This window comes from Lepisosteus platostomus, chromosome 2 (assembly GCF_059453375.1).
Source record: "Lepisosteus platostomus isolate fLepPlt1 chromosome 2, fLepPlt1.hap1, whole genome shotgun sequence".
NCBI lineage: Eukaryota > Metazoa > Chordata > Actinopteri > Semionotiformes > Lepisosteidae > Lepisosteus > Lepisosteus platostomus.
The window spans coordinates 54444349-54467737 of NC_142612.1; the positions used below are offsets into that span (position 1 = coordinate 54444349).

General features: G+C 45.0%; 3 protein-coding genes across 7 annotated transcripts; 2 read left to right on the forward strand and 1 right to left on the reverse strand.

Annotated features, from left to right (window-relative positions):
* The first annotated feature begins 1228 nt into the window (after positions 1 to 1228).
* Positions 1229 to 10053, forward strand: LOC148676542 (uncharacterized). Of its 5 annotated transcripts, none has more exons than XM_088608549.1 (5): positions 1232 to 1375; positions 2309 to 2413; positions 4140 to 4475; positions 5506 to 5700; positions 6355 to 10053. In XM_088608549.1, the coding sequence occupies exons 1-5, from the start codon at positions 1369 to 1371 to the stop codon at positions 6396 to 6398; spliced, it is 687 nt and encodes a 228-aa protein (XP_088464675.1). In that variant the 5' UTR covers positions 1232 to 1368; the 3' UTR covers positions 6399 to 10053. The 5 variants fall into 5 exon arrangements, with proteins under 5 accessions (XP_088464697.1, XP_088464675.1, XP_088464686.1 ...); XM_088608560.1 differs by having other exon boundaries at positions 7963 to 10053; XM_088608571.1 differs by having other exon boundaries at positions 1229 to 1371; positions 5506 to 10053.
* On the reverse strand, positions 8307 to 20322 carry nit2 (nitrilase family, member 2). Its single transcript, XM_088608527.1, has 10 exons — positions 20180 to 20322; positions 18598 to 18716; positions 16676 to 16796; positions 15970 to 16058; positions 14750 to 14843; positions 14272 to 14346; positions 13363 to 13441; positions 12813 to 12911; positions 12102 to 12157; positions 8307 to 8987 (listed from the first exon to the last, which is right to left on the reverse strand). Exons 1-10 carry the CDS (start codon positions 20205 to 20207, stop codon positions 8893 to 8895), a joined length of 855 nt encoding a protein of 284 aa, XP_088464653.1. The 5' UTR covers positions 20208 to 20322; the 3' UTR covers positions 8307 to 8892.
* Positions 20323 to 20774: 452 nt separating this feature from the next.
* LOC148676544 (histone H2B type 2-F-like) lies at positions 20775 to 21853 on the forward strand. Its single transcript, XM_088608583.1, has one exon. The coding sequence runs from the start codon at positions 20836 to 20838 to the stop codon at positions 21220 to 21222; it is 387 nt and encodes a 128-aa protein (XP_088464709.1). The 5' UTR covers positions 20775 to 20835; the 3' UTR covers positions 21223 to 21853.
* Positions 21854 to 23389: the final 1536 nt, after the last annotated feature.

Sequence of the window (23389 nt, forward strand, 5' to 3'; positions counted from 1 at the left end):
CTGTGGTTTGAGTAAACTTGGGTTTCCTGGGTAAAAGATACCTCAGTTAGAAACATCTTTCCTGCTTAGTGTGCTTTTAATTGATAGGGATATAGGTTCCCATTTATTTTGTGGCATCCAGGATGCAGAGAGAGAATTTAACTGCAGGTTGCTTTGTATTTAGTTAGAAGGCAGCTTATCTCTTACATTATGTGACCTCTGTAGGCGTTAAGACTCTAACTTCTTCAGGTCCTTTATGAGCCCGTAGGTGGTATTGTTGTTTCTCATGAGACTACAGGAAATATGGTTTGGTTATGTATTACAGCTGTCTTTAGATAATCCTTCAAGGTCAAGACTGCAGACCTAGTAACAGAGAACAGTTCAGCTAAAAGAGTGCACAGGAATTTGGTGGTCTGTTTTGGTTACTGTTTACAAGGATCATTTTTGCTTTTAATTGCAAAAGTAATTTTCTGTTGACTATAGATTACCACTACTGTACTATACCTTCCAGTGCAGTGCCAGTCTGTGATGTGTATTGCAGTAACGTGTGAGTCTGTGCTGTACAGTATATTCTAGTGCAGTTCCAGTCTGTGCTGTACAGTATATTCCAGTTCAGTGCTAGTCTGTGCTGTATGTTCCAGTGTAGTGTGTGCCTTGCTGCTCTATTTGTGGCAGCAGCTCTGTGGGTTCGGGTTTTGTATGTCTCCCCAAAGGTCACACTATCACTTTAATTAACGCTAACCAATTCAGGGTCATGGTGGTGTGGAGCCTATCCCAGGAAACAATGGGTACAAGGCAGGATACACTCTGGACAGGACTCCAGTCCATTGCAGGACACTCACAGACCCAAACAAGATCACACCAGGGCCAATTTTCCCAGACATAAATTAATCTACCAGTATGTTTTTGGATTGTGGGAAGAAATGAAAAAAAAAACCCAGATGAGACCTGTATGAACACAATTAGAACATAGAAACTACGTGCAGAAGCACCCCAGGGCCCCAGCACTGAAAGGCAGTAGGTCAAAACAACCACATAAAAAATAAAAAAGTGTCCCATTATTGCATTCCACCATTTCAGCTGTGAAGATTTCCAGTTTCTAGACCTCCTGCTCGCTCGATCAGAAGAGCTGCACACGGACCATGTCTAATCGTCTCAGGTCCTAAACGCTTGTTATGTGAGCGAATATGAAGAATGCGAGGAGCGTGTTCCTGTGTTCCCCTTGTTTACAGTCTGCTGTGGCTTTGGGCAGCAGCCAGCGAGACGAACAGGCGCTACAGAACCAGTTGGGGAAGAGGTAATGATTCCGGAAAAGCTGCCAGACCTGTCAAACTCTTTTTGCATTTGTACTTTGCATGCGGAGTCTGGAGCTTCTAAAACAAACTTGAGATGGTGGGTGAGTGGCAGGTTAAACCTTTTTCTCCAGCATACTCAGAATAACTTCTTAACCTGTCCTGTAAAGTTATCCAGTGAATTACAGGAAGACCCTCTGGGCATTGCAGGCTTGAAAAGTGAAGGACGGTGCAGTAATTAGGACAAAAGCAAGCTGCCATTAGTATATGTTATGTGTTAGAATGAGGTTTTTTTTAGCATGATATCCAGAGAAGAGCTATCTGGGTACAAGAGACAAACAGTAATGTTAATAATTTGTTAAATTAGCAATTTTAACTGTACCAACAAGAAACGGTAAACCTAATTTTAATTTAACAGCAGGGATTTGGCGTGTCACAGCCAGTACAGTGTCTTTCCTATCACCTCAAATAAAATAACGCAGCCAACTTGAAAACTACAATTTGATAGTACTGTAATTATAAGGAATGGTAAGTATCTAGAAATTCTAAAGTGTTTACCGCTTTGATAAAAATATACGAGCTTTTAATGTAGTATTTTTCACATAGTAACATGAAGAGTATTTTTATATATTCGACTACATGAGTAAGACTTTATACAGTAGAACAGCTGCATAAAGAAGAGTATACGGTATATGATATAATGGTAGTAGATAATAGAATACATTCAGTATCTTATGCCTTTGAAACAAGGTCAGATAAAGTGGTTCTGCAATCTTGCACCAGGCTTGTTGAGGCTGGTCTTGTCCCTGTAAGGCAGATAAACCGCTTGAGAATTTTTGCATGTTTGTAGTTCTCCCAGTTTCATTTAATAACCATGTTGCAAAATATGCTTTGAGTGTTCTGCTCATTTAAGTTACAGTACATGGGATAAATAAGAAGCATATTGTCACCTGGACCTTATGAGTAAGTGTTTTTGAAGGGGAAAAATGTGTATCTCAGCCTTCAGTCCAGATGTGTCCCTGCTTATGTCCCACCAGCCCTTTCTTCCAAAAGGCACAGAGCTCTGTCTTCAGCCAGCAGAATGGAGCTGCCCTGGAGGATTGGGCTGTTTCTGAACTTCATTAGCTACTGTGTGTCCACAGGTATGTCCAGCACAGTTACTGTACATTAATGGCATGTGCAGATATTAACATGGAACTCTGCCAGGTTACCATAAGCAGCCTGGCATCACTGCTTATAGATAATAAGGACACGAGAAACATTAAAAAACAGGAGGCAATTTTGTTAATCTAATTAGTTTGACTGATGGGAATGAATCGATCCGAAACAAATCGAGGCGTCCTGTTTTTGTAATGTTTTGAGTGGTGCTTTGTCAGAACCCAAGCGCAGGAGACTGGAGGATGAAAACGAGATGATGAATTATGGGCTGGTGGGGCTTGATCTGCCCAGGCCGGTCAGTAATGGGGAGAAACGATGATACCAGGAGGAGAAGCCAGCCCAACTGCATACCTGGCGGAAAGAAAGGCTGCTCAACAGCCCTGCAGAAAAAGGGAGTCTTGTGTATGGAAGGAACCCGAATAGCGAGACCCCTGAAAGGAACCGAACAGGCTTGGAATGGCAGACCCTCAGGGGTGTTGGGGGGGCAGGTCGGTAAACTAGAGGGTTGACACCGCCATAAGCAGTTTGAAATGTGATAAGTGCTGGCTAGAATCAGAGATTGCGTCAGGCAATGCAAAGAGCTGAAGCTGCTGTGCAGAGCCTGGGACTGGAAGCCAGGTTTGCTGTCAAACAGAATCCTCCGGTGGGAAGACAGGGAGCTTAGTGTACGGGAGAAACCAAATTGTGGGTTTCCTGGGAAAGGAGCCGGAAGTCTTAGAAGGGTAGGCATGAGGCTGCTGAGACTGCTGTGCAGAGCAAAGGCCGGCTCAGTGCACTGGGGCAACGCTGGAGCTGAAAACTGTTGCTACGGCTATGGAGAAACCGAATAGCAAACTTCGTGACAAAAAGAGAGAAAGATTAAGGGAGGCTCAGGTACAGAGAAACCAAATAGAAAGCCAGCAAAAAAAAGGACTAAACAGGTTTCAGGGCAGTCCTGAGACTACAACTTATGTGCAAGGTAAAGACTGTCTACTGTAGCTCAGCAAGATAATTGTGGAAAGTGAGACAAAGGTGCTGTGACAAATCAACCAAGTGCCGTCAATGCAGGGCCACGGCTTTATGTAGAAACATGGGAATTGAATTATAAGCTAATTAACACAGATCACTAAAAGGTCAGCAAAAGGTCAGCCAGGGCAGCAAAACCCCTGGAAACTGTGAGTCCTCGTGAGAATGTGGCAGTTTCCCAGGACAACCGCAAGCCGAAGGACACCGGCATGATAGTGTTTCTTGAAAAAAGTCAGCGTACAAGTTTCAACATGGCTGAGCAACTTGTTCCATGCTCCCGCAACCCTTTGCATAGTGCCTCTTGTTCTTACTTTTAAATGCACTTACCTCAAGCTTCCTCCTGTGTCCCGTTGTTCATATTGCACCGCCTAATTGTATTGTGTTGTGTTGAGCTTGTCAATGTCTTTGCCATTTAATACGTTGGGCTCAGCAAACCACAGGCTGGATAACCTGCACATACTGGACCTTGTATTCAGTCACTTGTATGTTATTATAATACTAACAAGCGTCTGATTGCAAACCAGATTTGTAAATCCGTGTATTTCCTGAGAGATTAGCACTGGGAGGATTAAAATATATGTGTGTGTATAATGTATAGCATGAGCAAGACACGAGTCTGATATCTGTCCTGGGCACGGGGTCTGATCATTCACTCCCTGTATATAACTACTGGCAGTCTGAGCTCTGCTTGCTTGCCTGGCTCAGGTAACGACTGTGTCGTCGGCGTCGCTGGGGGATCCTCTGTGCTCTTCTGTGTCTACGGTGGAGCGCGGGGGCTCCAGGTGAGGTATCTGGCCATCGAGTGGAGGACGGGGGGCGCTCTGGTTCATGGCTTTGTGACTGGTGCTGACCAGCTGGGCCACCAGGACCCCTTGTACAGCAACAGGACCCAGCTGTTCCCCGCCGGGCTGCAGGCGGGCAACTTCTCCCTGCGGCTGTCCGGTATCATGGCGGGGGACGCTCAGGACTACGACTGCTACTTCACTGACAGCGGGGAGGGCCCATTGCAGCGCCTGTGCTCTGTGTGTCTCGCTGTGGCAGGTGAGGCCCTGTCGCTGTGTGTGAGTACGAAGACCTGGGGGTGAGGCGGTCGGTCTTGTAAATACTGTCTGCTGTATAGGAGTGGGAGTGCGCTCCGGGCACAGCATAGCAGAGCACTATTCATTAACCACACACACTGTGCATGTGGCAGAGTGTAGGTAGGTAGGTAGATCTCCGGACTTGTCACTGGAGGGTTGTGGGTTCAAGTCACTGACACTGCTGTTGGGCCTCGACTAAAGGTACTGTACCTCAGTGGCTCCAGTCTGCCCAGCTTCATAAACGAGGACCAGTAATGCTGGAGTATAAGCTAATAATCTATGCTCTGGTTTTGTCATTCTGCAAAGCGCTTTGAGAAGCTACTTTTAAAGGCACTATATAATTTTTTTTAGGTGGCTTTTCAAGGTAATGTAGTTGAGATTCCTATAGGATAAGATTCCTATAGATTCCTATTCCTAGTTCCTAGTTCATTCATACTGATGACATGCTCTTGGCAGTCCGCAGGAAGTTAGCATTCACCCCCTTCCATGTTATTATTACATAATTTATTAATAGAAAGCCACTGTGGTTACACTTATTTAACAAAGAGATATCGCCTGATTTTGGTGGAGCTGCTTCACAGCCCTAGAGCCCTGGGTTCAATTCCTGGGGTGCTGTCTGTATGGTGTTTGCATGTTCTCCCCAAGTTCCCATGTTTCCTCTGGGTGCTCCAGTTAGCTCATAAAACTGCCCTAAAACATACTGGTTAGTTAATTGACTTCTGGGACGATTGGCCCCAGTGTGAGTGTGTGTATCTGTGTGTGCCCGACAATGGACTCCAGCTCACCTGCAACCCTGAACTGGAAGAAGTGGGTAGAGAACAGATGGATGGATATCTTCTAATTTTATTTAGAATTCAGCATTTTAGGGTTAAAACTGGGTATAATAGCCTTTATTTACACATTGTGTGTATTTTTGGACTACAGAACTCTAGATGACACAGCTGGTGTTGCTGTTGAACTTGCACTTACTTGAGTTTTAATGCCTTCACCAGTGGATCGATCAGGCCGCGGATCCGGACTGCTGATCCGTCCCGCGAGTGCCCTGACATCAGGGCGCACTGGCTGGGAGGGAATGTGGCTGTGCGGCACAGTGCTGTGCGTGATGGTGGCCATCCTGGTGGCTGGAGTCCTGCTGTATCAGAACAGGCTGGACAGGAAATCAGAGAGGACACCCCAAGCAGATCAAGGTAACTCTGCCCGCCACAGTGCAGTGTTCCTGGACAGTATGGTCTCACAGGTGTGAGATCAAGGAGACCCAACCTTACTTCACATCTCCAGCACTGCCAGTGACAACACTTACCCAGCAATACTGGATCACTGTACATAAAACAGCTTTCCTGAGACATCTTGGCTATTCAAATTTCAGCCTGCTGTATGGATCTTGCACACAACTGCTGTATGGATCTTGCAGTGCTCATCATCACTTAAATAATTAAGGAGCTGGTTGTAGCGGAATTCTGGGATGGACCTGGAATGGAAGTACAGCAAGTGGTCCTGATCTACCCGTTTCTGAAATGGTCATGGAAAACATCCTTTTTGTTTGACTACCCACAAATAATTTAAATAATGGAAAACTGAATTATATCAAAATACAAAAATGTGGTTCACTCATTTTTGGTTTTTATGTTTTATGACTGCTAATGATTTTTTAAAAACTTTTTGCAAAACTAAATCAAGTCATGACAGATGCTAATACTCCCACGATGTAGCTCTGGAGAAAAAGAGGATGATGGGACAGATGGTGACATGTCTCCGAGCACACAAGTCCACTGTCGACTTGTGTGTAAATGCAGCACTCAGCTGGTCAGTAACACTGTGTCTGCCTTGTGTGCTTCATCCAGAGAATCTGGAAGCGGGATACAGCGAGGGGATCGAGGAGGACTAGGACAGGGTGGTCCTGACAGAGACGGATCTGTAGCCGAAGGAGCTGACCAGGAGAGAGGCAAGCTGTTGCCAGGGGAGTTGCAGGATCAGTTGTCACAGGGCAACATTTACAGAAGGAAGAGGCACGTAGCCTCTATATACAGAGTTTTCCAAATACCGTAGCTCTAAGTGGACTGAAATTAGGGAAGCTATTGAGCTTGAAACGCAAAGTTTGAGTGACACTTTCCCAGGACTACGTTTATCATGAACATGTGCTCTGGTCTGCCATCTCTCTGTCAGTCTCAATCTGGACAGGACCTCAGACCTACTTGCAGACTCCCTCTGTGTCCATGCTTTATCCCTACAGGAGCAATACTGAGTCAGCTCGAGTCTCAGGCTGCCATCAATAATAATCAATTATTTATTTCAAATAGCTACTTTAGAGATGCTACTGATCCCTGCCACCACCACCAGAATATCAGTGTTTGTGCCATCCAGTTTAGCACAGGCATATTAGTGATTCAGCAGTGTTTAATTAATGGATTTGTGGATTTACAGATCTTGTAAAAACAGCAAATCTAAAACCAATAGATGTGCATAGCTTGTTTTTCTGCATCGTGCCTTAGGGTCACAAAGGGCCAACTGAGAGAGGTTTCTGAATGCATAGGTAGAAAGTAATGGTGTAACTCACAAAGAGCACCTGGCTGAGATTGGACGGGTGAATGTGATGAATTACTACTACAATACTTCGTGTCAGCAACTGGTGGGACAGTTTTATCCTGAGCTGTTGCAAACAGAGTAGAAGAAGATTCCGTTTAGGGTTAATTACAATTGCTAGATGACCAGATTGGTTTTTCCTCAACAAAACTAAGCTGCATGTGTAACAGCCAAAGTTGTCGTATCTGTAGAAAACACTAGGGAGGCTGAAGCTGACTCCTAATAGTGTATTACCTTCAGACTGCTCCTGCTCACACGGAACACTGCAGCCCACCTTGTCTTTAATCTCCTCAAACACTCTCATGTTCCTCCTCCTTGTCTCTCTACATCAGCGTCTGGCCCACATCAGATTCTCTACCTTGGTTTGTGCTTGAATGGCTTCCAAAGGGACTAAGCCTGCATACCTCCCAACCTGAAGGATCTGCTTCATCACCCCGACTAGCAGTGTCATCACTGACGGGCTCTGAGTCCTGGTTCCGTGCTGCCCCCTAGAGGTGAAATAATCTACCTGCCACAGTCAGAACTGCAGGCTCACTCCCCATCTTCTGAAAGAAACTGAAACCTGCTCTTTTCAGATACAGTACCTGACCCCAGAGACCTGTGACTGACCATCACTTACTGACTCGGCTCTTATGTCACCAGTTCCTGTCTGTCAAGCAGCACTGAACCATCTCAGTGATCTGCAACATCCTGGCACTTGATTAATACTGTGCTGACTGTGTTCTGTGGGTTTTTGGCAGTTTTATTTCACTGCCATCTTCACCTTTTGCATCTTGACTGGATGTGATTGTGACTTGCATTGCAAATGTCAGGACATTTACAGTGTATATATCCATCAAGAAAATGCAGACTTGCTTTTTCCCCTACAGTGAGTGCACTTAAAGCACCTGCCGAAGCTTCATGACTGTGAATCACGAGGGAGCCCTTGTCTGGGTGGAAGATATCTGCGCTGGTTGGAAAATGTGAACTAGGGCAGAAGTTCAACCTACCTGTCACTGAATTCCACTACAGTTTCACTTGTCATACAAGAGCCCATCACACAGTGAGCTGAATCAGAGGTGATCCACACTGAAGGGGATCAGGCTAAACCAGCTCTTTCCTTAATAAAAACTAATTTCTTCTCAATGGAGAAATGCAATAAGTCAGAAATGTAACCCCATTGAACAAATGTGTCAGAAAAGTAATTAAGAAGCTAATCACTCATACCATACAATTGTATTAACCATAAAATACTTATTTTTATTCCATTTGTAGCCTCACTTGCAAATCAATCATTTACAAAAAGAGGTTTTGCAGATACTTTCATAGAGAAACTTGCTAAAAGTTTTGAGATTTTTTTAAGTGCTCCTCCATAACTACAGAAAAACAGAACTTTCTTAAGCCTGGTGAAGATCTAGGCCAAATCATGGTATAAGAAAAGTTTAGGTATCACGATTGAGTTTTCCTGACAAGGGCTGTCCACATTGCTTCTGCACATTTAACAGTCATTGATGAGCCAAAGGCTGATCAACACTTGAGCATCTTTATAAATCTTTGATTAGCAAAGAAGCAGACAAAAAACATCTCCAAAGTGATGTCCAGAGATTCCTCACATTTACAATCCTTCGCTTGGAATACGCCAGCAGTCGGCCTCTTCCAAAGCCCTCAGCAGAACTGACCCCCAGCCCAGCCCGGCATCACAGACGTCAGTCCAGTGCAGTCATGGCGGGTGCCGAGATTCTGCAGTGGGATCGGTGCCGGGCAGCAGGAAGTGATGTCTCTGATGAGGGGTGCACGTTTTCGGGGAGCGCTGGGGTCCCCTAACCATCCTGCAGGGCGCTCACCTTGTACAAGTCGTGGCGCCTCTGTGCATGGATGGGGATCTGCTGCCTCACCTCTGCAAGATACTGCAGGTCTGGAACACAGGACGCACAGTGTCACAGCTATCGCAAGGCTCCCATTTCACAGCGGTGTGAGCCGCTCAGGGTTTTACAAGCTGCCGATTGCCGTGTATGGACCAATACCCAGTGCTGGCTAATTCTGATTTGTTTGGCAGACTTTTCCACTAATCTGCAGCATGGAAACAAGATTTAGCTTTTATTTGCTTTAACCCTTTCTTCAATACAATTTTCTTAAGAGTGTAGCATGCATAAAGTCTAAAATGACCAGGTCAATATGCTAAGGGGAACCGTATTTGTGTCCCTGTTGTCACAATTTACTTTTTTTTTTTACCAAAGTTGGAGTAAGTCATACCTTATAGATATCTAGGCCTCTGGCTGGATAGCTTTTTCACGAATAAGCCACAAGCCAAGGTGGTGTCCGCAACATGCAGTATCTTGTTTTCCGTATTGCCCCAGGTGTGCACAACTGAAGATGTCTATACTCATCTCGTACAGAATGGCCCGTAGACCTGTTCAACCTTGAACCACAATGCCATATGATTGATCCCGTGATTGATCACAACTGGATCAATGTTGTCCCTCTCGACATTAGGACCTTTACTCTTTTTTCTTTTATTGGCTCTCCTTGTGTACTAGACAGAACCTTTGCTGGTTTAAATTAATTCAGATATTTTCAGCATTCCCTACAGTTGCCTCTACTATCTTACATTTTAAGGCACGTTACTTTTGTCAGATTGTACTTTCGAAGATCACATTTATTATATTCAGACACAGGAATAATTAGCCATGTGATCTAAAACTATAGTATCTACAGTACCTTTCTGTCTGAAGGCATCTTCATTTGTTTCATTACATGATTTCTGACCCAGTGTTTGCGATTGGTAATATAACCATGTTCAGTTCTGTTATGTACATATTATTAATCATACTTTTATTTCTTTTACTGCCTTGTTTTCTGTGCAACATTAATGTGCACGTAAGCATATTGGCCAGCTTGCTATTGTAAATGGGACTGGGGGTAAATGGGGGTAATCTGGTTAAATTATATCTAAATAAAAAATAAAACATCCAAACACTAAACCCTGAAGACAAGTTTGGAATATAATACAGGGGGCAGTTTAGATACTGTGTATAGGTTGAACAACAGACATGTCAAAGTGAAAATAATGCCCTCTGCCAGTAAGAGAAGGTAGTATTTGTAGGCAGGGTGCGAATTATATCTTGACATTAGGGGGAGCTCACCCCTGGAGGCGCGGGGGACACATTACACATGAAGGGCCAGTCAACTAGCTCATACAAAATGAGCACGCTATTATATATAGTTATAATTTAACAGGAGTTACTCTGACCTTAAAATAGGAGTGACCACAGAGATCTGGGCTCAGCTGTCTTTGGGGTCCGTCCTGTTGCCCGTGAAGTTGTCTGACGAGCAACTCCTAGCAGCAACAGTCAGAGCACCCAGTTTTGGTTGTTTTGTGAACCCAAAATTAGCAAGTAATGTTCCCCGTTTTCTCTTGGGCATGATTGTCACGTTTCAGTAACATATATAGAAAACTGAATGTCAATGAAAATTTTCTCTGCAAATTCACTGTGCACTTTTTTTTTGTTGAGAAAACTTAACCAAGAGTGACTTGTTAGCTTGTCTGCTTGTTAGGTGAAAATCTAAAGAAGAAACGTTGCCTACTTTTGTAACAGCACCACCATGGCCTTGATCAGTAATAGTATTAAGTTGCTTAGCTATTTCTATGGCAACAACATGCTCAAAACAGAAACATAAATGTAGTCTATACCGGAAAAAAAGTGACACATATAAATAGGAAATTTTTATAAATTGACAGGTTCCATATTTTAGAGACCCCCTAAAAGTTTGCAAATGCTCTCTTTAGGGGAGCATGTGCCTTATTCAGAGGAGCTAAGCTCCCCCTGGCTCCCCCGTAATTCGCACCTTGCCTGTAGGTTTTTCATCAGACAATTTGCATGCATGCCTGTCACTTCTGCAAGGCAGGTACTGTAAGTGCTCACTTTAGGAAGTGCCATGTGAGTTTCTGTTCCCAGAGCCCAAATATTTCACACCAGGTAAAATATTTAGAAATAATAATGGAAGTCTTCTTCAGTCATCCACTACTGTGGTCTTCTGTGGTCTACCAAGTCGTTTGCTACTGCTAAGCTCACCAGTGTGTTTATTCTTCTTAACAATTTACCAAACAGTTGATTTTGGCCAGTTGATATGGCCAGCAGCCATATCACTCTGCAACTCACAACTGGCAACCCACTGAAGCTAAGCAGGTGTGAGCCTGGTCAGTACCTGGATGGGAGACAACTGGATGGGAAAAACTAAGGTTTCTGCTGGAAGAGGTGTTAGTGGGGCAAATAGGGGGTGCTCACCTTGCAATTTGTGTGGGTCCTAATGCACAGTATATTGACGGGGACACTATACTGTAAAAAAGTGCCGCCCTTCGGATGAGACATAAAACTGAGGTCCTGACTCTCTGCAGTCATTAAAAATCCCAGGGTGTTTCTTGAAGAGTAGGGGTATAACCCCTATAACCCCTATCATGACCTCCTAATAATCCCCATCTATGAACTGGCTTCATTACTCTGCTCTCCTCCCCACTGATAGCTGGTGTGTGGTGAGCGTTCTGGCGCACTATGGCTGCCATCGCATCATCCATGTGGAGGGGAGTCCCCATTACCTGTTAAGCGCTTTGAGTGGAGTTTCCAGAAAAGCACTTTATAAGTATAAGGAATTATTATTATTATTCTATGGCAGGATTACAACAAATTAAAGTTACTTAATGTATAAGAACCCTAATGGTCATCCAATAATGACCTTTATCTATACAATTATTTTGGTTCTTGAGTTGCAAGAATGTTTAATAAAAATCTGTGAGGTAGTCTGCTATCGAGCACCTTCTCTTTAGGGGTCCCATTCCTATTGGGTGCCCAAGTGTTCCCACTGGGACTCAACAGAACAAGTCTGCTTCCTATCAGACACCTTGGACACACAGACTCTTCTCCTGCTCCTCCCTGAAACTGTAGCTTGGATCTGAATTGGGTTTTTATGCGTCAACTGTACGGCAGTGGAGCAAAGGTTTGGGGGGTTCGGTCAGGCCGTAATGGGGACTCACCGATATCAGCGTACACGATGGTCTCATCCGCGCCAGCCTTCGCCACCACCTCGCCCCTGCCAACACCGACACACAGGTGAGTGGCGCTACTCCCTCTTCCTACACATCTGTTTCACAGTTCAGGAACAGCACTCACTCACAGTCGATCCGATCACACTACAGTATCCATTCACGATGACCGAACACAAACCAGCAGGGCAGACACAGAGGAACAGCTGAACACAAACAAGCAGAGCAGACACAGAGGAACAGCTGAACACAAACCAGCAGAGCAGACACAGAGGAACAGCTGAACACAAACCAGCAGGGCAGACACAGAGGAACAGCTGAACATAAACTAGCAGAGCAGACACAGAGGAACACCTGAACACATGAAGGTACAACAGAACACAAATAGGAGCAACTAAACCCTTACAGAAACAGCTGAACACAAACCAGCAGAGCAGACAGACACAGAGGAACACCTGAACACAAACAGGAACAACACAGAAACAGCTGAACACAAACCAGCATAGCAGACAGACACAGAGGAACACCTGAACATAAGAAGGTACACCTGAACACAAACAGGAGCAACTTAACCCTCACAGGAACAGCTGAGCACAAACCAGCAGAGCAGAACTGAAGCAGACACAAGAGAACCACTGAAAAGGCAGCAAACAGACAGCAGGCCACCAACTCATTAGGCAGATGTCAGGACAGAGCACTGACCAGGGGCTGACCACACTACTGTGGCCCCAGGCAATGTAGGGTGCTTTCTCATCCCGGGCTGGGGAGGCTGTGGCCACATACACCTGGTTATCCACAGCCCTGAGGATGAGGAGGAAGAGGAAGGGTTAGAGAGAGAAAAAACTAAAAGTTTGCAGAACTCCCGTCTGCTCTACCCTTAATCTTCCATCTGGAATGAACATCACAATTCAATTAATAATACAATTAAGGACAACACAAGGGTGTGATGTATATTCAGGTTCTGGATTAGTGGATTGTGTGGAGTCAGAATGTTCTCTTCAGCTTCACGTGTGTTTTTCTCCTGGTGTTCTGGTTTTCTCCCAGCTTCCAAAGACTTGCTTTGTTAACACGTGTCTCTAGCTTGGACACCTACAGAATGTGTGTTGACCCTGTGATGGACTGGTGCCCTTTCCAGCTTTGGTCAAGAGCAGATACTGGCAGGCTGTCCCTTGTTAATCCCTTTTTAAAAAATCATGATTTACTCACACCCCTTTTGCCTGATCCGAGATGGTATAGTCCTCAAGATACTAACCTGCCCCTCTGCAGCAGCTCCCAGTGGGCTGGTCCAGTGGTCATGTTAAAAGCTCCTGGATACACCAGCAGATGGCAGCCTGAATTCAGGATGGGAGGGGACACACCGGAGACCAGTGAGAAAACTGCAGGCAACTTTCAGATCATCACCCAAGATTCATTATTCTATCACAGGCTTAGAAATAGCAAACAAGTGTTTAAATGCCAGCAAGTGCTGAATTGTACTGTTACACAACTTTGCTAAAAGTCCAAATGAAATTCTAAGCCGAGGTCTGCACCCCACTGTCCCACTGATGTTAAAACACCAGGCCTGCAGAACCTCCATTTGTTGCGGTCAAGGTTCACATCACCCCCTGTCACAGACAGAGAGAATGAGGTGTGCCAACACATCGGCAGAGCATTAGTCCATAACCAGAAAGCTTGCACAAAATATTAAAAACGTAATTAATATTAAACCTGATTATGCTTATATTTAAAGGGAAACCCCTTCCAGGATAGGGTGTGTACATGTCTTTCCTTGTAAAAGCGTAGACTGTGTATGCGAATTAGTTTTGCGACTTCACAAAGAAGAACAGCAATTCTTTTCAGCTTTATGTTGAAACAAACAATGAAGAGTGAGAACCCAGAGCGTGAATTAAGGGTATAAATATTGATTAGCTCTCATCCAGTCACAACAGCTCAGGACACAATTCCAGCGCATCTTGCACTGTATTGGCAGGAGACATCATAAGTATTCACACACAGAATTAATTTTGACACATTAGATCAGTAGATATAAATCCAAGGGATTACTGCACATGAACCACTGCTGCCTCAAGGAAACAGTCCATCTCAACAGAAACAGGTTTGTTCACCTGATTTGCAGAGATAGCGCTGTGTGACCCCAAACTCAGAGTATGTCCACTCTCACCTTTCTGGGCGTAGATCTGGGCCAGCTCAGCAAACCGCATATCGTAGCAGATGCCCACCCCAATCTTACAGAACGCTGGGAATTAGGGCACAAGGGAAGATGACACCACTCAAACACATATCAAGGCAAAGAGCAAATAATTATGGTTTAAAAATGATTAACAGCAGGGCTACGCCACTTGAGCCCTCCTAGTTCGCTCCATTCCTGAGTTTTTTTCCACCAGCTCCTTAATTATTTAACTGATAACTAATAGTATCAATATAGTATTTAAGGAGCTGAACGTAGAACACTTCAGGAATGAAAAAGACTGGAAAGCCTGCAGGCGGAGTAGCTCTGATTTAAAAGTAGATATATAGCTTTCTTTCTTGGAGGCAAACTCTGCTCTTAATTTTCGGGGAAAAAAAAAAGTCAAATTTAACATTGCAGTATCCAGCAAGAGTTTATCAAGGTTGGAACGGTGTGAAGGAAATACACTTACGGGTCTCAAACACGGAGAAGCTGCTTCCTGGGCTGAGAGTCTCCGACTCCTGGAAGCGGATTTTCCCAGGAACATCAATGTCAAAAAGGTGGATCTGTTGAGGGAAGGACAGAAACTGTGAGGGGAATACAGGCTTTTAAAATACAGTTATGAAAGTCGGGAAAGTACAGGGGATTCCAGGGGGGGTCGACACAACACAGGGTAAGTCAGGGGTTCGAGACTGGATTATAGAACTACCAGGCTGTGACTGGGATCCCCCAAGCAGTGGCACACAATTGGCTGAGCGGTGAAATTAGCTGTCCAGGATCTCTCTGCAGCCTCCTGGGCACTTGTAGGCATACAGTAATGTAGGTTTGACAGCATGAGTATGTATTTGTGAGTGTATACAGCACAGTACTACCAGTAATGTACAGTAGTACAGCATTACAGTAATGTGGAGTTCAGTACTGACGATGAAGAGTGTGTGTCAAATACAGACCAGACAGTGGGATGCCAATGTGTATGTGTACTACAGTACTGATGTCTGTGTGTGTAGTAAAGTACCGGCAGGGGGACACCTGTGTATGTGTAGTACAGCATTGGCAGTGGAATGCCCGTGTGTAGTACAATAATGACAGAGCGAGTACATGTATAGTACTGTTCCTACAAAAGGACGCCTGTTTGTGTAGTAAAGTACCGACAGTGGGACGCCTGTGTTGGTGTGTAGTACAGTTCCTACAAAAGGACGCCCGTGTGTGTAGTTCAGTACTGACAGTGGGACGCCCGTGTGGTTGTGTAGTACAGTACTGACAGTGGGATGCCCGTGTGAGTGTGTAGTACAGTCCTGACAGTGGGATGCCCGTGTGGGTGTGTAGTACAGTACCGACAGTGGGAAGCCTGTGTGGTTGTGTAGTACAGTCCTGACAGTGGGACACCCGTGTGGGTGTGTAGTACAGTACCGACAGTGGGACGCCCATGTGGGTGTGTAGTACAATACCGACAGTGGGACGCCCGTGTGGGTGTGTAGTACAGTCCTGACAGTGGGACGCCCGTGTGGGTGTATAGTACAGTACCGACAGTGGGACGCCCGTGTGGGTGTGTAGTACAGTACCAACAGTGGGACGCCCGTGTGGGTGTGTAGTACAGTACCAACAGTGGGACGCCCGTGTGGGTGTATAGTACAGTACCGACAGTGGGACGCCCGTGTGGGTGTGTAGTACAGTACTGAGAACGGTCCCCACCTTCCTGTGCTTGAGCAGCAGGGTCCCATCAGGAGCGAACACTGGACAGGTGTTGTACAGCTTCCCCCCATCCTCCTCTGGGATGGATCCTAAAACATACAGACAGCATCTTCTCATGCACAGCACAGGGCTGCCTGGACACTGGTCTTAAACATCTAACAGTATATACAACACATTCAGAAGAGTAAGAATAAGGAGAGTTCCAATTATGCACAATGGCCTATAATAGAATTCTGAACTATCGAGGGATGCCAGCCAGTGAAACATTATGACTGGACCTCTGTTTTCTGCTGGTTACTGATTAAAACAAGGTTAAGCTGTTTGTTGGCTATATGGGTAGTGCATTTTCATCACTGAGTTTTTGCAGTGCGCAACTGAAAATTACTTGGCACTAAATTTTAGAAATAATCTTTCTTCTTATTTCTGCACTGTGGTATTTATGGTGGTAACAACCTGAATATCAGATGCATGCATCATAGTTTTCCCTGTTATATCTAAATAACATCTGGAGTGAAAACTTTCTCAAGAGCCTAATGCAGGAGATGCCATGAGGACAGCTGTTGAATCTGATACCTGGACATCTATCAAGAAATGTCTGGACGTCATCCTTGGATCAATGTAGCTACTACATATTGTTTCAGAACTTACTTTTGTTCTTGAACATACAGTCATGAAGATGACAGCTGAGAGAGATAGGGGGTCTCACCTCCGATCAGATAAACGCCATTTTCCTTCGCTGCCTCTGACAACATCTTTGTGGAGTCCCCAGGGATTGGCTCAGCGTACTGGGGGAAGTATCCTGTGCCATATGGAGAGTTGAAGCACTCCTACATGTCCAGTCAGGAAGAGAGAAACTTCAATTAATATAACAATCTCTCAGTTAAAGTACAGCCTGCCTACACTGCACTGTGTGACTTTTTAATCCGACGCTACAAAACTAGTGTTGTTCCCAATGCTTTTGCACTCTTATACTGGAAGACATTTACAAATCAACTAGGGGTCACAGGAAGCAATAACATTTGGCGCATTTTTTAAAGCCTCTCAACGTATTCAGTCATAGTCCTAAAGAGGGCAAGAGAGCACATCCTTCCCCACAAAGGGCAAAAGGAATAAAACCTACTGCATGGCAACTGTCACAGACGGCTTGTTCAACATCCACAATGACAACTTCTGCCCAGCCTAGATATTTTAGAGCCCAAGCCAGGTTTATCAACCAGCAGACCCACACTTTCCCAGTGGGAGTCAATTACCTCTGGGCAAAGCCTGGGTCACGTAATTATCTGTCTGAGGCCCGGATTTTCCCAACAGAAATGGCTAAGAGCAGCAAATGGTGGATTGGTCAGAGTTCTCTTGGCTTTCACTGCTAAAGTGACTCTTTGGACCCACCTGGAGCCTGCAGACTAGCAGTGACATCACAGAGACATACCTCTCCTCCAATCAGCACTACCTCTCCTGTAAGACTCTGTGAACCTGTGAACCTGGGATCAATCTATGTCTTCTGTATCTGAGAAGCCTGAGGTTAACAGGGAGATGGGGGATTACATCTGAGTTTGAACAGGGTTTCCTTTGAAAGAAACGTACTGTAACATCATTCTGAGACTAGGTAATACACGAGTGCACAGCTGCGTTTAATCAGTCAGAACAGGGGCTGACACCGAACATTTCCAGTACAGAGGTTAGTCCTCTCTGGACCTGCTCATGTGGAGTTTGCGACACAAGGTTCATGTTAAAAACAGTATTTTCATGATTTGCCTTAGAAGATTACACAACAATATGCTGCACAGATACTGGGAATAGGCACAGCCGTGCAGTGGTTAGAACTGCAGTCTCAGAGCACCGGGGCCCTGAGTTTAATTTTTGACCTAGAGCGCTCAGTACATGCAATTTGTAGGTCCCCTCCTTGTTTGTGTGGGTTTCCTCCCACAGACCAAAGATATACTGGCAGGTAAATTGGTTTCTGGGAAATCTGGCCCTGGTGTGAATATGTGTGTCTGTGTGTGCCCTAAGACGGACTGGCGTCACGTCCAGGGTGTACCCTGTCTTGCACCTGTTGTTCCCTAGATTACACTCTGGCTCCCCCTCGGCCCTGAATTGGCAGAAGCAAGTAGAAAGTGGATGGATGGATATTGTGAACATATCCCGTCAGAAAGACATACAGTGACCGTACTGTATGTGTCAGTCAACTGGGTGCCATAGGAAAGGATCTGCAGAATACAAGCCCACACTACTCGAGTGTCCAGCAGCTCCTCCTGCTTTATATATGTGTTTTCTGCCGTGTATTGACAGTACATTCCCACTCACATACTTAGTATGTGAGGGCCAATGATTGATTGTGGGTGGGATAACATTAAAACTTTGTTGTACTATTTGAACCTGAGGACTTTTAAAATTAAAATTAAAAACCTCAGTAAATATCTCTGAACCCTAAGGTTAGTCAACCCCGTTAGGCAAACGTTTTCTCACTTTCTTTAAACAGCAGTAAACTCACTGCCCTGCCATGACAATAAGTCCAGTCCAGTGATCTGAACATGAGGCTCAAGCTGCATCCATCCTGTGAAAATGACAAGAGACACCTCGTGTCAAGCTGCTCTCCTGGAATGATCAGGAGGGCTGGAGCACCATACTCACGGGAAGGGTCACGACCTTTGCCCCTTGCCCTGCTGCCTCCTTGATGAGTCCGCGCGCCCGGTTCAGGTTGTCCGTCTTTGTGGTGGACACGCGGAGCTGCACCAGAGCCAACCGGAATGCTGCACGAGACCACAGCCCTATGAATGCAGGCCCTCTGGAGCACTGCCTTCACCTCCCGCACTCCGGAACACTCTATAACATTCCAGAACATTCCACAACACTCCAGAACACTCAGGAAAGCTTGCCAACATACTCTTCCCAGGTTACGGTGTATCTTGGCCAGACACTGTTCAATTCAATTCAAACTATACACCAACAGTCTAACACAACAGTACACCAAAGAAGACAGTACAGCAGTGTTTCAGGTGATTTAGGAGATTTACTTCGCATTGTTTGACAGTTAGATTGCAGAAGGGATGAAAGATTTCCTGAGTCTGTTACCGTTACACCTGTAGTACCGATGAGAGGAGTATTAATTCCACACACTCCATAATGCACTTCACCTCCTTTAAAACTCTCTGGTTGTAGAGGGAGTTTAGGTGTATTTGATTTGCCCCAATAATACATTTTAGTACATACTGCATTTTTTACATCAGAGGGGTGTAACTTCATTGTTTTAGGGGCACCATCCATGCAAGCTGTCAAAATGATTCCAATTAGCCCTGTGTGTAGCTCAGCTAGATGATTAACAGCTTGGAAGGATTGAACCTGAAAGAACCATTGGCTTTAAGGAAACGAGCTCAGCAATCCTGCAATGTACAGAATGTACAATATAAAATAACAGCCTAACAACACCATTAATAAAGGAATGTGTACATAGAACTAGTAAATACTTCAAAAGACACACCGAAAATCCTTGAGAATACTACCACATGTTTAAAAACATGCGTTTAACAGCAGGAGCAGGGACTGAGGTAGTTCTGTCCAGCAGCTCTGTAGCAGAAAGAGTTACAACAGACTGAGCTCAGCACTGCGTGAAGAAACACACTGACCAGTGAGTACAGAGGTTAACCAGATTAGGGATCACGGGTCTGTTAAACCAGGGTGCTGGACAAACAATAATCTGTCCCTCTGATCACTGAAGGGACACTGAGCCTATGAGAGGAGAAGTGGGCTCTGCCAGTAATGGACTCTAGTCACAGACACTGGCTCTGTCCTCTGCCACTGACCCCTACAGCCTGGGTTGAGAATCAGACGGACAGTCCCCGGCCAACTGCTTAAATAGCGACGGACAGATACAGTAACCGAAAGAAGGCGTCTAAAGATTTTCGTTTCTGAAATTGTGACAGCGCAGCATATCGGAAAGTCCCAGTGTAAACGTCAGAATACCAAGAGGAAATTATTAAAATGCTGATTCACGATCACTTTATCAAAACGACAACAACCAGTGAAAGACAGATAAATATAACATCAGAATATTATTATGCTTCACAGAACTCTCCTGCATTGCAACCCGAGGACTGGATTTTACTGTTCTACAGTTGTCAAAGCTTTACGGCAATCCGCCACCCATATTAACGTGGGTTTATATGCTGCCCACATTTAAAGTATTTCTTAAATCGATCAAGGATAACATACTTACCCGTCATTGCTTTCGCTAAAGTGGACATAACACTGAATTATCTGTTGCAACACACTTGAACTCCACCGACTCTGGAGAGGAAGTCGGTACGCCGCGACTGCAAAGCCTTCTGGGTGTTGTAGTTCACGCGTCCCTGAAACAACCTGCTGTAATAACAATCACCAGAATATCCAGTTTAGGCCGCTGCTACCGATAGCTTCAACGGGTACTTATCAGCGGAGAAATCAAGACAACAGAACATAAATGGTAAATTATATCATTTTAAAAAGTCTGAATATTCTAACCAATTAAGATGTTTTAATTAGAATTAAGGTACCCCATCTTTAATATTAACTATAAGAGAGTACCGTAATATTTATATTTATAGAATTGACATATGTAGATATTTACCAAAAAGTTCCCACGTTCTAATTTAAACCCGCAGTCTTTTTCTGACTGGTCTGCCATCTACACACAGATCTTCGTAGCCGTTCATTCATAGAATGAGAGGAGGCGATTCTCATTGGCTAACACACACTCATTGCTCACCAATGGGAAACTGGCCTCCCGTCCATCAATACCTGATTTGCATCCAGGCCCTAATAAAAGAGGAGCCGCACCTGCAGCGTCACTATGTAGCTGCATCGCAGGCGAGGAAAGATACTGTGTTGTCTGGAATGCGAAAGATGCCTGACCCTGCCAAGCTGCCGGTGCCAAAGAAAGGCTCAAAGAAAGCCGTGACTAAAATTGGGAAGAAAGGAGGTAAAGGCCGAAAGGGACGCAGGAAGGAGAGTTATGCTATCTACATCTACAAAGTCCTGAAGCAGGTGCACCCGGACACCGGGATTTCCTCCAAGGCGATGAGCATCATGAACTCCTTCGTCAACGACATCTTCGAGCGCCTGGCCGCCGAGGCGTCCCGCCTGGCTCATTACAACAAAAGGTCCACCATCACGTCCCGGGAGGTGCAGACCGCCGTGCGCCTGCTGCTGCCCGGAGAGCTGGCTAAGCACGCCGTGTCCGAGGGCACCAAGGCCGTCACCAAGTACACCAGCTCCAAATAGAGACCTTTCTCCAACCGCGTCTGGATTGGCGTAGGATATTTGGTGCCGCTGAAGGTGGCCGCACTTTGAATTGACTGTCATCGGCTGATAGTGAAGTTCCCGGTCAGACTGATGACTGGATTTAGACCGGGTGGATTTGATAGACTGTCCCTGAAATGCGATTCAAAGACGGTGTGTATTCTGAGCGGAAATCTGTGGGTATCGTTTCTTAGTCTCAACTCGGAAAGCGCTCTCTCCTGTGCGGAGCTCTCCACGTCAATTTAATAGTAGCTGAGCAATTCGTTTAAATCGAGCGCAGTTATGTTCTTTTGCTACTCCCGCCTCTCCGCGGTCTAGCTATTGGACTTTTTGCCAGAAGGCGAGTCTGTTTTTTTTTTTTTTTTTTTTTTTTTTTTTTTCCGTGCCTGGGACACCCCTTCTTTCGGAAATCGGCGGTCAGTATGTGGATCCCTGCTCCGTCCGGCCTGGACTGGGACTTTGCTGGTTAACTGGGGGAGATTTAAAAGGACACAGCCATAACGGCTCATCAATTCACATGCTTGTCTTGGGTCTCAGCTTCCCGAATTAAGTTCAAGGAAAAAGGGCTTTCTTTTTAAAAAAGAAAAATAAAGCACTGCATCTCCATGTATAAGCTGTGTGGTTTAATGTACTGTTATGGGGGGGATTAAATTTTATTACAGGCTGGAGTAATCACTTCTTACCCCTTTGTACTTGCTCTGCTTGAGTTTAATTGATATTTGGAACATAGCCCATTAACAACTCAGAAAATTAAAAGATCTTGGACTGTGTGGAGACTAGTGGCTCATAGTTTTTGTGCTATAACTACGGTAATACCCTAATGTAGTTGCTGGGTATCTGTCTCTGCACTGTCCAGGAGTAGTTTAAGCTGGAGGCTTATGATCACCTTTAGAGCTGAAGATCACTTTATTGGCCCTATACAATTTCTTGCATTAGGAATTCATCTATGCACATATCCCCAGCTCGCTCTCCATGAGACACACGGGCAGGGAGAGAGAAGCTTGGGGTCAGAGCACAGGGTCAGCCATTGTACAGCACCCCTAGAGCAGCTGGGGTTAAGGGCCTTGCTCAGGATTGCAAGGGAGTAGGATTCTTCTGCTGACAGCGAGATTTGAACCAGCCACAGGTGCAGATCTTTGGCCACAGTGCTGCTGCTCGAACAATAACCCTCTAAACATTCACAGGCTGTTTTTGCGAATTGGTACTTGGAAATGACCCACTCCATTAGGAATCTGTGCCCTACCACATTTAACTAAACAAGCTTAATGCAATGCATTTGTTCTAATGCATGCAGGGTGTTCCAATATTACACTACCAACCACAGAACAGAGCAGATGCTAATGCCAGCATTTGCTGCAAGGCCATACTTGGTAAAGGCAAAAGGCTGATTACTATTCCAGACCTGATTTAAGAGTGTATGATTGCTCATTTAGAGGTAGTGCTTTGGATAGGACGGGGAGGAAGCTCTTTTATAAAGAGCGGATATATTGTTTTTGCTCTGCTATGAGAACTGAAATGTGTATTTGTACAGGGCCCTAAGCACCTTCAACCCCTCTACTCCTTTCACCAAAATGAAATGAGTGTTGAAATTGACATGAGGGTGAATAACTACTGCCAGACAGTGGTTCTCCAAACCTTGGCTTACTCCTTTCTTTGTTTTCATTTGCATTTCACCACTTCTTGAGTCTAATCTGTGCATGCACTGCTCACCAGTTTTCCTCATGTCCTCAACAGGAGCCAGGTTGACTTGAGGCCCTGTGCTTCATGTAGAGAGATGCATCAGGGGGAAATGAATACACTCCCATCTCTGGAGAAAAGCACCTTAGTGTTTTTAACAGACAAACCAGAGTTCATGTACAATGAGGTAAACAAAGCTTAAAGTGTTAAATCTTACCTCCTATAGCACCAGTGGAACTGTAGGTCCTATGAACAGTACTGAACAAGATTATATATTTAAAGGAAGTGCATACTTTTTTTCCCCTTGAAACACTTTCCCAAACCTCTTTTTGTCTCATGTTTTCACCACCACAGGCATCACCCCTGTTAACGGCAGCGAGGCGCGGACGTTTGTAATGAAGGGGAAGAGGAACAACTTCCTGTCTTGACACACCGCAGCAGTGTGGTTTGAAAACAAGAGCCAGGGCCAGAG